Source organism: Polypterus senegalus, chromosome 14, assembly GCF_016835505.1.
Source record: "Polypterus senegalus isolate Bchr_013 chromosome 14, ASM1683550v1, whole genome shotgun sequence".
Lineage (NCBI taxonomy): Eukaryota > Metazoa > Chordata > Cladistia > Polypteriformes > Polypteridae > Polypterus > Polypterus senegalus.
Window position 1 is genome coordinate 63,596,224 of NC_053167.1, and position 17,696 is coordinate 63,613,919.

General features: G+C 37.3%; 1 protein-coding gene across 1 annotated transcript in view; it reads right to left on the bottom strand.

The window, feature by feature from the left end:
• Nucleotides 1-4,112: 4,112 nt before the first annotated feature.
• syde2 (synapse defective 1, Rho GTPase, homolog 2 (C. elegans)) overlaps nucleotides 4,113-17,696 on the bottom strand; it is a 96,243-nt gene continuing 82,659 nt past the window's right edge. The window contains exons 6-7 of the mRNA XM_039734495.1: nucleotides 16,818-17,049; nucleotides 4,113-5,389 (exon numbers count right to left, since the gene is read on the bottom strand). Coding sequence (XP_039590429.1) covers nucleotides 4,818-5,389; nucleotides 16,818-17,049 — 804 coding nt within the window. The 3' untranslated portion in view covers nucleotides 4,113-4,817. The remainder of the gene's footprint in view (nucleotides 5,390-16,817; nucleotides 17,050-17,696) is intronic.

Genomic DNA, 17,696 nt, shown 5'->3' on the forward strand with positions numbered 1-17,696 from the left:
AAGACATCTTGCTGTGCCAGACTGGAGGAGGAAGAAGGGTTCCTGGTTGTAGCTGCACTGCACAACACCTGCATCTCACCTATAATCCAAATCCTGAAGCAAAATGAAGCCACACTAATTGAGTATATTCTGCTTTTTTGATGGTTTTCATTTGTATTTCTCCGTTTATCATTTTACACTTTTTCAGATGCAGCCCATTCAAGTCAAAGGCTTGTGATTAGCCAGCATTTACTGTTTGTAGTATGAGACACCAGCCCATCATTCAGTGTAGGACCTTATAAGACAATGACCACCAGTAATTTATGCCAGCGGTCTCTGTGACCCCTGACGGCTGCTAATAGTCACAGCAATATGGTATCCACCAATGATTTGATGGGTCTATGCTTCCATATTGCAGTCTAATGCTCACAGCATCCTGCACATACTGTAGTGTACAAGGTGGTGACAGCTGGCTAAATGCCACCTAAGGGGAGCATATGTACTCCTCCATGACCATCCGTGATGCCTGCAGCCTGGCGCCGTACCTGACACATTGATAGTCCTGAACCGAGAATGGACTTGTGCAATGAGAACACTGCAAGATGGTGCAAAGTAAATTGTGCATTTATTATGAACAATCTATCGAAAACGCAGTCCAATGAAAAACAGTGCATGAAGAGAAAACCAAAAATATTTGTTGATTGGAACAAAAAACACAGGATTGTCTTCTCCCTTGCCTCTTCCCAAGTGCGTTCTCGCTCATCTACTCTGCTTAGCCTCCTAGGGTCTTAAAGCAGGGCTGGGACATGGGCAAATGTGGTCAACCCTCCATCTCCCTCAGTGTCCATTGGGACCTTCCATCTTTCAGCATCTGCAGGTGTACGTAAGCCCTGTTCGCACCCGCTCAACTCAGTAGGGTTTATTCCCTCCTGCAGCGCCATTTCCCTCGCTCCACCACAGCATGTCCCGATGGCCTGGCCTCCTTTCTTCAGCACTTGCTCTAGCCCGATCCTGCCATTACCTTTTTCCTCATTTTATCGTTTCATCTTTCTTTCTGTTTCTCACCCTTTCCAACTACTCAGACTCCTTTTTATCTCTGCAAGTGTTTGTCCTGCACTAATTGATTCAAAGAGCTGCATGACGGATGGGGGCAAAATCACTCAACTGCATTAGCGTTCCATGGCCACATGTCTATCCAGCACGATTTTAAATCAGACCCCCTGTACCTCCTCTGTCTTGTCATGGGCCCCTCACATGCCATACAACACCAGCATATCAGAAGTCAGAAGCACATATTTAATGTTTGTGTTCTACATTTACTTCTATACATTATTACTATTTATCATGTTTTGTTAACATTTTTATTATTACAGCACACAGCTCTTCCTGTTTCTGATTCCCACCTGTATTTTTGCCCTCAATTCAGCCCTCTCCTCTCCTGGTGCTTTTTTTCATTTTTATTAGTTAAGTGAAAGCTAGAAGGCACTTTCAAGAAAACTCTAGTGAGAAGGCTTTTCTGAATCGTCTTTAATCTCATTTTCTGGTCACTACTTCACCTCGACATCTTTAAAATCCTAACATCACCATTTTGCGTGTCTGGTGTGGTGAAAAGAAAGTGAAACTTCCTATCGTTCTTCTGCTTCACCATCACATCCTCAGGAAAGAACTAAACGCGCCCCTGTTCAGACTGTATATATGAGCTATGAAGGAAACAGTTACACAAGGCCTTCTCGGCTAAAAACAGACTTGACAAAGAAACAGAAATCCAGCTACTCTTGATCCTCTTCCACCTACATTTCAGACGGGCCAGTGAACTGAACACCTGAGCTGTTCTACAGCTCTACCACATCAGCCATCATTTGGTTAGCTTGCTCTCTGAACTTCATCTGATAACCAGAAACGTTAATCATAGATGAACCAAAATGTCTACAAACAAAAGGGTGCTTTTTAAAGACATTCATCTTAAGCTTGTAACTACAAGTTAACTTACTCTGAGAGAGGCTATGGTTTCCTTACAAACAAGGAAAGCTACTGTCTTTAGAGGTGGACACTTCGAAATCCACACAAATGTTCTTATTTTCATTGGGCTTGCACAAACAGCTGCAAAAAAAACAAACTTTGTCAACTTTTCTAAAGCAATACACTGAATAAAACATAAAATATATACTTTTAATGCAACAACAATACAAATTTACCTGAATCAGTATAAAGCAAAATTTTCATATTTAGTGATACTTCCATCACATTATTACGTTTCATGTAACAGACTGAAGGAAAAAGGTTGCAAAATGCTACAACTAAACAATTATATACAGTGGAACCTTGGGTCACGAACGTCTCGGACCATGTACAAATAGGGTTACGACCAAAACGTTTGCCAAACTATTGCATCTGTTCACGACCACACACACTTGGGTGATGAACAAGCCAGTTTCCCTTCTGGTTCGTACGCACCAATGATTTCCGCACGTGTTCAGTCTCTCCCTGTGCATTCCCTATGCAGCAAGCGAGAGAGAGAGAGCGAGAGAGAGAGAGAGCAAGTGAGAGGGAGAGCAAGTGAGGGAGAGAGAGAGAGAGAGAGAGCAAGTGAGAGGGGGAGGGAGAGGGAGAGCAAGTGAGAGGGAGAGAGAGAGAGAGAGAGAGAGAAGGCAGTTAAAGGCGGCTTGTTTATAAAGAGACTGCAAGGTTATTTTTCTCTGTTCAAGGTTTTCTCAGTGTTACTCAATGTTTTGCATTCTATGGTATAATTAACTATTTTTGTGCTTAAAAATCTTTAATAAAATATATTTAAATACAGTTCGTATGGTCCAGAACTGAATAACTGTATTTACACACAATACTATAGGGGGAAATTACTTTGGGTCACGACCAAATCGGGTTGCGACCAGAGTTTTGGAACGAATTACGGTCATGACCTGAGGTTCCACTATATATACACACACACACATACATTTATAGATATATTACATGGTATACACTTACACAATACAGAAGACCTTGAAATTTCATTTCAGACTGTGAGGAATGGCACCAAAACTAAATCTTTTCACATTATTAGAGGTAAGAAGGGAGATTTACACCACTCAGGACATTGTATGGTGAACAGACAGGTGCAGTGGGACTTTGTAGGATGTGAGCCTGTAATCACAATTAGGGATATAAGAGGCTGTGAAGTGGGCAGTCATGCATCTCATGGTGAGCTAAAAACTATTGCCACAATTAACGACAGGCATGAATGAACCACATATGGCATTTATGGGTGATCTTAGACATGGGACTGCACAAGGAGCGCTGACTACATTACATTTGTGCTTCTGCTGTACTGTATGGAGTTGGAGAGACAAGGACATGAGGTCATCTTAATACTTCAATGTATTAACTAGCAGTTCTATATAGTAAATATTTAACAGGCATATAATACAGTATACTGCATACAATACTAATTATATGTATGTATATATAATAGCTAATCTCTATTTATGCAGTTTAAACTTTTATAATAAGCATTTTCATAAAGCTCTTTACAAGAAGCTCAACAAGGTTATACTTCTGACAGAATCAAAATAATATTCTGAAATGCTTACAAAGAAAGAAAAAAAGGGCAGTCAAGAAAAAACAAAAGAAATTCAAACAATATGGCATAATGAGGTGGACACAGACAAACTTAGGAAAATATAAGAGAGTCAGAAAACCAGAACCCATAACATCCATCCATTCATCCATCTTCTGAACCTGCTTTTTCCTTTACGAAGTGGCATAAAGGAAATTCTTATTGTGACCAATTGATTTTTTCTTTTTTTCCCACACCGTGAATACTAATTGCCTCGTAATGATTTCATCACACTCATATCTACAGTCTAGAGTTGTTCAGTCATGCTAGGTTGACTTGTCTTCCCCACAGTCTTATTTATTTCAACATACAATTAATGATTTGTTTTCTTTTCTTAACAAGTCCACATGTTAGCACAAGACTTCTGTTTGGTGCTTTACTTCTTGCTTTATCTGCACATCAACAAAATATACAGGGTTAAAAAAATATCACTTTAACCTTTTCTCTCAAATAGGATCGTACACAAATCTTACTTAATAAGGTAGAGGAATGTACAAGTGACAGGATTTCTTTTTACTCAGACTTCAGGGATCTTCAAGAGTAGAAGAAATTCAATTATGTGACTAAACTCCGAGCATTATACTGTATATATCAGGCCTTTACAAAAATGGCCAATATATTCATTGTTTTTGTGATATGTGAGACAAAATTCGACTGGACATAATTTTCAGTGACCGTGCACGTTTACACTACACATACAACAAACATGCCATTGTAAAATGTATCGACTGTGACATTTTCAAATGGTATACATTTCAAGGTATTGCATGAGATGATTTTACATATGCGCAGCATTTTCTTGAAGAATTTAAACGTAACCTCATGTTAGCAAGCAGCAATTCAAACCCCAGTGACGAGGTTTCATTTTGAAAACGTAAAGTGGTTGAGGTGTTCTTTTCTTTACAAATATCTCAAATTAAACAGATAGATAATATCTTACTTTTTAAAAACAAAAAACTACCCCCAAAATCAGCTTCTTAAGTGCATTGATTTACATATTGAATGTATTTTAATACAAAGCTATGCCAAACAATTTAACCTTGGCTCAATTAAGGCATCTTAACACCCCTTGGGGTGAGTGAATTCTTCTAATAAGAAGAAAATTAACAAATATCACAGAATACCAAAGATTGTACAACAACCCACAACAGACAATGACAACTCCTTGCAGCCAGAAGTCTAAAGTCACTCTGAAACCATGCAATACCCAGAAGACACAAAGCTGTCATTAAAAAGGATTTTCTTGTTTTAGGCCACTGGATGCCTTAAAGCCTGCATTCAGTTTATTTTTATTGAGTTCTCGTTCCAAGTTTCCAATTAAAGTGTCAATACTTTCCTGGAGATCTCGCAAGTTGACCTGATGACACAAGGATGGGCTAATGTCCTGTATTTTCATGTATGCCTGATAGGTGTGTTCTTTGGATATTTGCTTTGGATTTGTATGAATGTGATTTTCAGGTCCTTGTGTCTTGGAGTGTCCTTCTACTTCTTCAAAAGGCATTTCCTCGTCACTTTCTGTATCTTCCGATGGGACATCATCGTAATCCGCCTCACCCCCTGAATTCATGGCCGTCGAGCTGAAGTAACTGTCACCACATGCACTCCAGTCTCCTGCGTAGCGGTTACTAGGACTGTCCAGCCTCCCCTGCCTTGGCCTAAGCACCCCAGCTATGTCCATGTTATTCAAATGGAGGACCTGTGGCCGTGACTGCTGTGGCTTTCTGCGCAGGTAGTTTGTGTTTCCCAGATGTTTCTCATTGTCATCATTCAGCTTTAATTCTTTGGTATGAGAACCCATCACTGCAACAAAAGAATCACAGTAATGTTTTAAGCACTTGAAAGATGGGGTACAAAAAAAGTACACAGAAATGTATGTGTGCTTACAAGCAGTTAAAAACAAGTTTCATTTCAAAAAACAGTTATTTGTACACACCAGTCATGCATAACACACCATTTCAGACACATGGTCATAACCAATTTTAAATTCCACACAACAATAACAGCAACCAAAGGGAAAGATTCATGCCTTCAAAAGCCAACTGTTTGGCAATGTGTGTTTTTATGTATGTGGTCTTTCTCCATATGCAGGCTTAGCAAAGGCTCTGTGTACAGGCAGAGCAATGGCTGTGTGTAGAAACAGTGCATGGGTGTCTGAACAGAGAGTGCCCTGCCTCTGGCAAGGAGTAGTCATTCTCCAGAGTTCGCCAGCTCTTTTAGTAAAAGAATGCGTTACTTGGCTGCACATTTGCTTTCCGAAACACTCAGACACATTACCTGGACTCTTCCTCATAATCTGGTCTCCTGTGTTAGTTGCTTCCTATGGTAAATAGTACAAAGAATCCTGATTGAAGTTCAGTTTCCAGTGAAGAAGCACAACAAAATTTGTTCTCAGTAGTGCATCCTGTTTGTTGACACTACAAGTTTCATGGTAAGGCAAATCAACAGTAGTGTGACGGAAAAAAATGTCAGCATATCGCTGTAGGTAAAGAATGTGGTACTCTGTTACATTGAATGTACCACACACACACACTGATGTTACGTTTGGATAATGTAAATATATATACAGCTCTAATAACCACTGTATTCCCTCTGTGCTAACGGTATTATATTTGTAGTTAGACATTGTATTGCTCTCCTGTCATTTCCTTTTGTATTTCATGCTGTTCTGCTTAGTTTTAAGGAAGGCTACAAAAATGCTTTCATTTGTTCTCTTTGTTTAGAGAAAGTGATGTAGTAACAAGCCCTTTATGTCAAGTGTTTCACAAACAGCACGAGCAGTTTCCTTCACGATAAAGAGTAAAAAATAAAAGTTACTTAAAAAAAAGAATTCCAATTAGCTGAAATTACACTGCACATATTATTACGAATGGACTCGTGGGGCCTGGGGCGTGAGCACATAAAACCCAAAGGGGCTGCAGAACTATGCAAGCACAATGAGTGAATACACAGCTAAAAGTTTTTGGTTTTTTTAAATACATGCATGTCTGTAGCACTGCAGACATCTTCATTACTTTGCTTTTTTCTGTAAATCTTTTTGTACTGTAATACAATAGTAAAAAGTCAGAACATACAAGAGTAGGAAGGTTTGAGGCTTTTAATTACACTTGCAGGTAGCACAGATCAAATTAGTCCCCATGTTAAGTAGACAGATTATTAAAAAATGTATAGTGATCCAAAAATCAACTGTTTACTCTTCATGGAGCTGCAGGAAATGCAGTGCCAAGCATGGATTTGAGAACAATTCATTCTTAAGTACTCATAGCAAGCCCAGGGTTTTCAGGCCTCCATTAAAATAGTAAGACGTCTGTAAAAGTAAAACCAAAATAATAATTATGTGTCAAATGAGGATAACAGACACATTACTTTTATATGAATACTGTGTGTGTGTGTGTATATATATATATATATATATATATATATATATATATATATATATATATATATATATATATATATATATATATATATATATATATAAGAGTAGCTGAGCAAAAAGTGGGCTTGTTTTTTGTTTCTGCCTTGCTTTGGGAAAGCTAATTATTTACTTGCTAAGATAAATCGTGTTATGTTACATTAATCATTAATTATATTTTCCGAGTTTGTTTTGGTGTTCTCAAGGTTGAAAGAATTAAACTGCTAATGTGTTACTTCCTTGGCTTCCAAAACATTCCCACAGTCGCTCAGGAGGCCCCTTTTTCTCAGCATGAAAGGTAAAACAGGACAGATTCAATGCAAATATAACTTGCTGTATTTTAAAAGATATTTACTTTATACTTGCATGGGAGAGAGGGTTTCCATAATCTGAAATGCTAAATTATGCTGGCAGTGGAAGTGAATGCCAGGCTTGGTTGGCCTATGTGGCAGTTGGGTCTTGTAGATTTGTATCTATGCAAGAAATGAGCTGTACATACAAAGTGCTATGGGATAGTCTTAACTGTAAAAAGTGATAGGAAATTTACTTTTCATTTAGAACATAAAACTTCATGAAAATTAAATACAACAGTAAATAAATATCAATAATGAAAAAATTAGTCCTTGCCACAGATGTAAAAGTTGAAACAAGAAGGCACAATACATAATTATAGGGTGGTAAGCAAAAGGTAACTCTTACTTGTGCAATTTTATTTACTTGTACATTTTAGCCTATAACGTATAACCAACAATGAAAGGAAAGACAGATGAAGTAAAACAGTCATGTTAATTGGCTGAACAAGACTTTAAAAGTAACCTTCAACCGTCACTTACAGCACATACAAGAACTGCTGTCTTTTCACATAAAGACACTAGCAGAAGAAATCACACAGTGCTTATTGAACCCTGCTCTCCATAGTATGTTCAATGAAATAACATCTCTCAAGGTTTGTAAAAGTGAAATGTGGCACATGAACTCTACTAAGTAAATTGTCAAAAAGCTCAATACACTCAACTTTTGCATCTGATGCAGTGGACGTGAATGCCAGCCTTGGTTGGTCTTTGTGTCAGCTGTGTCTTGTAGATTTATATCTATGCAAAAAATGAGCATCTTCTAGTTCAGCAAAGACTTCTGGTAATTCCATCTTCTTTGTTCATGTTTTGCTCCATTGTCGACAATGGTACCCTTTCTGCGAGTCTCTAAAATATTGTCAGCCACTGGCCATAACAACTGTATAACACGACTCTCAAGACTAAACTTCTTACCCCACCAGAGACATCGGTAAAACACACTTATGATACAATGGTGCACATGTTTGACAAGATACAGTGGATATAAAAATTCTACACACCCCTGCCAAAATCGCAGATTTTGTTCAATAAAAAATGAAACCAAGATAAATCCTGTCAGAACTCATTCCACCTTTATTGCAAAAGTGCAATCTGTACAAAGAAGGAGAAAACAAATCAGAAAATGTTTTGTGAAAAAGAAAAAAATCATACAAAAACCTGGTTGCATTAGTAAGTAACCAATTTAATAATCATGGAAGTGGCTGAATTCAGAATCAAACAACTACAATAAGTCTCATCTCAATTAGCAGTTATTATATGTCAGATTGAGCTCAGATAAAGTTTGGCTGTTCCTGTAGGTTTATTCTGATATCCTCTTATTTGCAACATACTCCAAAAACCATAGAGCTTTTAAAACATGAATGGGATATCATCACTAAAAGGTATCAGTCAGGACAGGGGTACAAAAAGCTATCCACAGCATTAAACATCGCATGGAGCACGGTGAAGACAGTCATAAACAAGTGGAGAAAATATGGTTCAACACTGAGTCTACCAGCAGGATCAGGACGTCCCTCCAAGATTAATGAAAAGACAAGGAAAAAACTGGTCAGGGAGACCATCATGAGGCCTACAGCAAACTTTAAAGAAGCTGCAGGATTTCCTGGCAAGTACTGGTTTGTTTCCTACATGTGACAACAATCAATCATATTCTTCATATGTTTGGGTTGTGAGGTAGGGGTAGCAAGATGAAAGCCTTTTCTTACAAAGAAAAACATCCAAGTTCTGCTAAACTTTGCAAAAAGGTATACCCAGTCTCTCACAATAATGTGGAAAAATGTATTATGGTCTGATGAGACCAAGGTTGAACTTTTTGGCCATAATTCCAAAAGGTAAGTTTGGCCAAAAATAAAATGGCACAGCATACCCACAGTAAAGCATGCTGACAGCTGTGCAAGGAGGAGTGGGGAAAAAAGTTGCCAAGTCCAGATGTGCCAAACAGTGCTACGCTAAAATCAAAAGGTGCTTCAACTAAGTATTAGTTTAGATGATGTGCACAGTAATGCAACCAGGTTTGGTACGATTTGTTTTTTCCCCTTTTTCACAACACAGTTTGATTTATTTTAACTTTCTTTGCATGGATTGCAATAAAGGTGGAATACGTTCTGACAAGATTTATCTTGTTTAATTTTTTATTACACAAAATCTGAACTTTTGGTAGAGGTGTGTAGACTTTTTATATCCACTGTATCTAATAAAAATGTATTAACTTTAAAAAATCTCTGCTCTCTATGCTTCCAGAGCGTGCAGAGTCAAATATTGCTTGGAATTAGAAATGCATTACTAACCTGTGTGGCCTCCAGGAAATAATTAATGAAAAGACAGATCTCTTGCTGTCTTTCCTACATTAACGGACACCAGTATCAAAATCCTCAATACTTGTGTGGATTTCAGAAAGCATGAAAAAACTGAATAGAGGTTACAAAATATACCACACAAAAAATTTAAATAGAAGTGACAATATACAACTCTAAAACAATGGCTATGACAAAGGCTAAAGTGGACAACACAGCAGCAAGTTTAGAATTATAAAGTGTTGCTACAGACTAGATGTTACATTGTGTCATGGTTCTCCACAACTGTACATAAGGATTTACACATGCTAAATGCTTCTATCCTGAAGAACTGGGTATAAAATAATAATACTTCTTTATATTTATGCAACACTTATAACTACTCAAAGCACAGTTGAAATCCACTTCAACCAGCACACTATGACGTGTAGCATCCATCGGGATGATGCAATGGCAGGCACTTTTGCACAAGTACGCTCACCAAACATGAGCTATTAGGTGGTGAAATGGTGAGATAGTTATCCTGTTAGAGACAGGGGATGATTAGGGGGCCAGAATGACTAGGCTGAGGTGGGCAACTTAGCCAGGATAGTGGGATACATCCTACTCTTTACGAAGGATGCCCAGGGATCTTTTACGACCACAGACAGCCAGAGAGTTACAGTACATCTCATCCAAAGAACAGCACCATTTTATCGCTCTGTGTCCCTGTCACTGCACTGGTATCCACATTCAGACCATAGGGTATGTGCCCACTGCTGGTTTCAACAACACCTTTTAAAGGAGCAATCTGAGCATTTCCTAGATGGTCTCCCATCCAAGAACTGTCCGGGCCCGAACATGTTTGGCTTTAAGTGGATGGCCTGTTCTGAAGTACATGTGGTATGGCCGCTGGCTCATGGTTAAGGATAAGCAGCTTAGGTATGCCTTCTGCCCATCAAACATTCTTTAACAGCTTGACCAAATGTCCAATACTCTACAATACAGTCATACATATCAGTTTGGCCATATGTCAGTCACAAAGTGTACAGGTCATTGCAATTGAGGCTTCATGGGTCTGGTGTGAGTCACCAGTAAACATACTTTAACTGCTGGTATATGTACGCACACGTAAAGGATGGTGCTACAGGCCAAATGCATAAGAATTAGGAAAGTGGAGTAGTGCTGATCAAAACAAACCTTAAAGTGTCCCCTGAGAGTGAGAAAACATATCAGAACCTGTGAAATAGTAACAACAACAACAACAATAATAATAATAATAACAAAAGACATATTACTATTTACAAGGCTTTTCTATTTTTTTGATGTAAAAAAAATATGTGAACCCTCACAGAAAGATCGAAATCATGTGAAATGCAAGATCAAAAGATAAAAGCTACATCAAAAGCAGCATCAATTCAGTGAAGGAAAACGGTCAAGAGATCAGTACAACAGCTCCATACAAGGAGGTTCATCTGCCCACACACAATGGACAGATTACTGCATAGAAGTTCAGCATTTCACATGTCTGTGGCATCACACCCCAGCGCAGTAATTAACATCTCTGCTGTGTCATTTGGCAGCATAGCACTGAACATCTTAGCTGTGCCACCTGACAACAAACCGCTCTAGGTCCCTGCTGTTGTGCCTCTGTTACTGACAGCACACCTACATCGGAAACACGTTTCAAAGAGCTTGTGTGCCATTGCAAGGATGAAGGGAGGGCTATGTAATGGTGCTGACAAGTTGCATCAGTTAGGGACGAAAAGTATGAGCTGGCATTTCATCATGTAAATAGCCAGCTTCAAGGGAGCCTATAAAAATAGCAAGGCTACTAAAACTGAAAAAGCATTTGAACACAGCGACAGCAAGCAACCATTTTAAGGATAGCGATGTACCTAAAAGAGCCACATAAAGAGCAAAGCATTCATTGGCACTTGAGAACCGCACCAATGAGACACCACACCATTAATTTCATTCAGACAAGCGCAAAAAAAGCTATGAACTGTTATGGCAAGTCAAATGTCGTACAGTAGAAAACAATGGAAGAATGACAGCCGACTGCCATGGCCAATGTACCTGAACCAAAATGTTTTACACCATGTTTTATGTACAGTACTGTATTATATTATTAAAATATACAAAAGCAAAGCAACAGTATCAAAAACATATCTGTTTTCCAAATTATGTTCATTACACAAGATGTACATATACAGTAACTTACATATATAGAGGATTATCATTTTATGGCTGCCAACTGTGCCGCCTCTACAGTATGTGATAAACTTGTGTACAGTTCCTATGACCATCGGCCGTTAAGTATAAATGGCCTCAACTTGGATGACTGTAAATCAGTGCAGGAAAGTATTAGGTTTTATTGTTTTTTTGTATGGTAGTGATATTAAACTACGAGATGAAATGGTGCATATGCTTACAGGACAGGCTATCCTTCATATATCTGTAATTCTCACAGTTAACCATAACACAATGAAACAAAATGACAGAGCAATAGGTGTTTCATTAAGTAAAGTTTTTATATGTTCCTTTATTATTTCTGTTTGGTGATAAAAAATGAGTATTAATAAAGGTGTTTGTTTTCAAATTCATAATGTATGCAAAGATTTTTATAAAAATGCAATGCAAAATTATTATAGAACATGTACTTCCTTTCAGCCTGCAATGGACTGGCACCCCTGTTCAGGACTGTTTCCTGCCTTGCACCCAGTGTTTCCACCATGGGATCAGTCTCATTCACAGATGACCTGGATCAGGCAGCATCAGATAATATACAGTAAACTAGTGAAAAAAAATCAATTTATGTAACAACAAGTGATTTTTAAAAAAGAACAGGTAACTATCATTTTAGTTGGTTTAAATTTTTCTTTGATCCATACAGATTTTTAATCAATTAGTAAACACTCATCTTTTTTCACGTCGATATCATACAAGCACAAACAGGTAAAAAATAAAATAAAGAGAATGGTGACAAATTTAATCATTTAATTATTAAAATCACATTTCTCCATTAGAGGGCTTTGAGGAGACAAAACCTACTTTGGGAATATATAATACAAGGCATTAAACAGTTAGGGATGCGATGATTCAAACTTCTCAGGACCCACTCGCTGACAATCAGATGATTTACGTATAGCTGCAGGTTTTTTGATGTGGGTGCAAATCTAGAGAAGCCTAATACAGACAAAGGGAGAATTTGTAAATTCTACAAGCTGAAAATCAAACTATGGCCTCTGGAGCCAAATGGAAATAAGTTAAGTGTGTACCTAAAGAATCACATTTACATCTAGTATATTCTTTACAGTATATACCTTTACAAATTTTATGAAATTAATTTTTCTTTCAAAGGTTTAACATTTTGTATTATGCCATTCACAACAATACACCACATGTCAATATGTAGCACTGGTGTTCATTTTCCTGATTTATACATATTGACATAGGTGCAGGAAGGAGTGTGAGGAAAGGGGGTGAGGAGAGGGAGATTATGGCAGTCCTGGTGCAACAGAGAAAAGTTGTGAAGGTAAAAATTCTGCTTTTGTTACTTTCTTGTATACATACAGTGGTATAGAGAAAGTATAGGTTTCGTAAAAAAAATTCTACTCAAGATTTTGATAAATCTTGATGTTTTAGACCTTCCTGAGTGCGAAAATACCATTTTATATATGAACATCAGGAGCACACTACCAATTTTTTTTTTCTTCATGGCATGTTTCTGTAAGAAGATCGAATCAATGTCATATTATGTAAGTGTTAAATACGTTATCTTTGAGTGACACTAAAACCAAAATAAGTCTCTAGAACCCCTGGATTTCTGCCAGGTAGCTTACAGTGCTGACTGCTCTAATATGATGACAAAATTCTACGAAATAGAAGTGTCATGATTATCTCTAACCAAGATTCAAGTTTGCAGCACAACCATCTGAGTAATGCATGGTGTCAGTTGTTAAGCAATATAGCAGCTACAGAGATCTTTTTTACTGTGTTAGAAGCAAAGATGTTGGGTAAAGCAGTGTTTTTCTGTGGTGAAACACTATCTGTAACCCAAAATATCCCATGATTTTACCAAACACAAAAGACTTAAATTTATACAAATGCTAAACTGTCCAAAGGGGTGGGACATGTGCTGGGTGCAAAAAAGCAGCTCAGAGATTGTTGTTCACTAACGCAGCACTTATTGAGTACTTTGGATGCATTTTCCAGCTGCTTCATCCCTTTGCCTGCTCATATAGATGGTCCTCTCTCTGCCTCACTTCACTTACCAGGGGTCAGAGGCAACTTGTATAGCCATTGTGCCTTGGCTCTGCGAGAGTTGTTGGTGAACACGCACCCAGGCAGATGGACCCCTGAACACATCTCCTGGCTGCTAAAGTGCTCTCTAAGTGCTGTGTCTGCAAAACGGCAATTACAAAGCTGCTTTTATGTCGGCTTCTCCAGATATTCTCATCCTGCTCAGACAGGTCTCAGCCACCTGAGAAGTGTATCTCTGTCAGGTAAGGACCCAGGGCACTACACTGTTATTTCTATGGTGCACCAGTTGAAAAACATTTATGTAGAGTATAATTAACAAGTCGTTGATGGTGATGAACAATTGAGGATAGCATTTGCAGAGTTTAACACAAGTTTTAATGTATGCCCATTTAAGAGATCCTTATTCTTTCATTTAAATCAGCAGTGCGTTCAAAGTCAATAGTCGTTTCGATTGTTTAATTTTTACTTTGACACATCTGTGTCTCATATGCTATGCCAATTCGATATAATTAAAACATTGGCTTTGTTTTCTTATTGCCTTCTTTTCAATTTGCCAAGTTGGAATGCATTCAAATCCAGGTTTTACTTGCTCAATTAGTATGTTGTTAAAAGTTCAGGTTTAATGTCATTGTTTAAGTTTAAACTATTCTATTAATTTTTTTTAATTCATTTGCGTTGATTCTACTTTAAATTTCAGTTGTATTTACTTAATGATTTATGTATTTGTTTTATAATTATATGTTTTAATGTCATGATTAATTACATACAATTTATGCGGTTAGTTAACTTTTTTAATCAGCCTAAACTAAGGCAGAACTTATGTGGCCAAAGATTATATATACTGTTAAGTACGAATAAATGGCCTTTCATACCATCCCAATACTCATCCCATTACAGTTTACAGAACTACACATTCTTTCAACTGTAACATGTCTGAATAAGTGACCTACTCAGAGACATAAAGGGTACTTGAAATAGAAAATAAAGGGACCTCCTCAAGCATGAGACCACAATGATGCTAAAACAACACAGGAAAAATGACAGGAGGATTATGTTTATAATAAAAAGCAGGTGAACATACTTTAAAATTGTAACTCTTTGTTTGAATGCAGGTAGTAAATAAAAGCATTTGCTACACTGGCCATCAGTGCAATCTGCATTGTATTTACTAGTCCCATAACAACAAAGCTTTTGTTTGTTTCACTGTACAGAAGTAAAGTCAGTCAGATATTATATACTGTATTATGCCCTTTATAGGATGTTGAACACTACATATTAGACAGCTGTTAGACATTTGCTTACTTGTTACCAAATTTTTTAGACTCTTATGGTGGATGTGTTTGTGTATGTAAATTTTACAGCAGTCTAGACGTGGAGCTTAAGGGTTAAGTGGTTCTCACATTCCGTAGGCCACACCTTTTCTTTTTTACTTTTCTGCTAGTATTTGGTTGCCAATTAATCTTTGGAAAATGGAACACCTCAAACAGATATGGTAAAAATCTAGGCCAGAACTGGAACTTAAGACTTTGATGGTGCAAGGCAAACCACTGTGCTGCCCTCTTCCATTTACTTGAGAGTAAGCATGAGAGTAGCTTGTAGTGAACAAACAAAATTATTATTTCAAAGCTTGTGCTACATATTGTAATTGCTTTTTTATCATTTGAAAACAGATTGTGAGTTCAAATTCTTCTCAATTACTCTAAAAATTAGAACAAACGTATTTAAAATTAATAAAAAGTGTAGTGCTCTTTAAAGTATAGTAAAACTAGACTATCATTTGGGCCATTGTATGCATCTTCAGTTTTTGTAATTCATAGTCATTTTTTACTGTAATGTAGCACTATAATTTAAAAGACTATACCCGCACTGTAATTAATGCTTGATAGAGGAGTTTTGTTCCTGGATCAGTCACAATATATGTATCGTTTGCTAACTCTTATGGTGCTTTCATGGGTTTCCCACCACCTTCCAATTTCATGCACGTTACATTAATTTCCATATGGTGTGTTTCTGAAGTCGGTTCTGCCCACTGCTGCCAAGCATTGGCTTATCTTTCAACAACCCACCAGTTAGTAATGCTTTAATAATGTGTTATTTATGCTTGATTGATGTCAGAATTCATTATTAATGTTATATTAAAATTTGATTTATATTTTCATCATTACTTTTATAATGGAATTTTGTCACATTTTTTCTGTGTTTGTCTTTCACGAATGCCGCTATTTTGTGATTCTGGATTATCTTGGGTTCCACCATTCTACCTGTCTGGTCACTATGTGTTGCACATAACCCATTGCATTATGACAGCCATACTATATAAGACAGCTGCTTGTCCCAGCTTGGGGAACACTTCATGAGTGGCCTCTGCTCAGGCATCAGATACGTTTAGGTTTAACTTCTGACTTTGACTTAGTTTGTTGCTTGACTGCAAGTTTAGTGTAGCCATTTCAATTTTGGTGAACAATCATTTTTGTGTGCTATTCTCTGCAACAACCAAACTATGCTTCTATTTACTCCCAAATAAAGATTTCTAGGTATCTTCCCCTCTTATTTAAAAATTGACTTGAGGAACTTCCATAGAAGGTTCTTGTCAAGTTACAATGCCTATAATGGGAAAAGTAGATTTAGAAAATAAATGGATAGGTGCACTATTGTATAAACAATATTACAGGGAAGCAGATTTCTCTAAAAACAGATAATACCTATAATATACTATAATAAAATGAACTTTTCCCATAGAGATCTTGTTAATTTCTGTCAATATCTATTACTGGGCTTTGATATACATATATACTTTATATCCTAAGTGTACCTGAAAAAAGTATTATGGATCAGTAAATATCCTCAATTCATGTCAACATTAACAGACATTATGTTTCTGATAAAATTATCTCCAAAACAGGTTAACTATGCCTTAATTGGGTTACCTGGCCACAGCTGGAGAAGGTAGTGAAGAACCTCTATGTGCTTCTTAAAATCGAGAGCACTGGCAAGCTCCTCAGAGTCAATGAAAACCCGGTGGCTGTGGCTGGAAGCCTCTTGTCGTTGACTGAGTAGAACAGGTCCAAAGCAAACTGCAAGATTCTGGCAAGTCATCTTGTTTACTTCATGATACGAAGCCACTAGTTTCAGATGGTTCAGAAGCATCTTCAGGGTAGCCTGCAGTAGAAACAACCACAATTGACTAACATACCTTTATTATTCAGTTCTGGACACAATACAGGAAGATGTACTTGGGTCTGACTTCACCTTGCACAGAAAAATGTGACACATGGCTACTATTTTGGGTGGGAAAGGTATTTTTGTCATGTAAAATTACAATGGAAATACTTGTTAACAACACAATTTTTCATGACAAAGAATGCAAGTATTCAAAGATTTTTTTTAAGTGCAGTGACAGGCAAATGAATGTTATGAAATAGATTTTTCCATTAATAAAAGGTAGACACTAGCGAAAAGCAAGAATAACTAAAACAGATGTATATAATGAAGACAATTTCACAAATTTTTCAGAATATATCTCTCCCATCTTTTGATAGCAGTGACCTTTGAGTCAAAGTCAACTGTGGTGATAATTGCTGCTATCTAAAGAATTTCATGGAATTTTCTAGATAAGAACTGAGAATGTCCTGTGACAAATCACGCTGCTGAAAAAAGCAAATGGGCATAGAAACCATTACAACCATTAGATGCAATGTGACAAGTGCTGGATCACATGCCAGAGGGTGGCCGTTTGTGTGTGCAGACACATTCTTAAAAACCAGTATGGCTGCATGAATCCCAATGTCTAAGATTAATTAGACAGT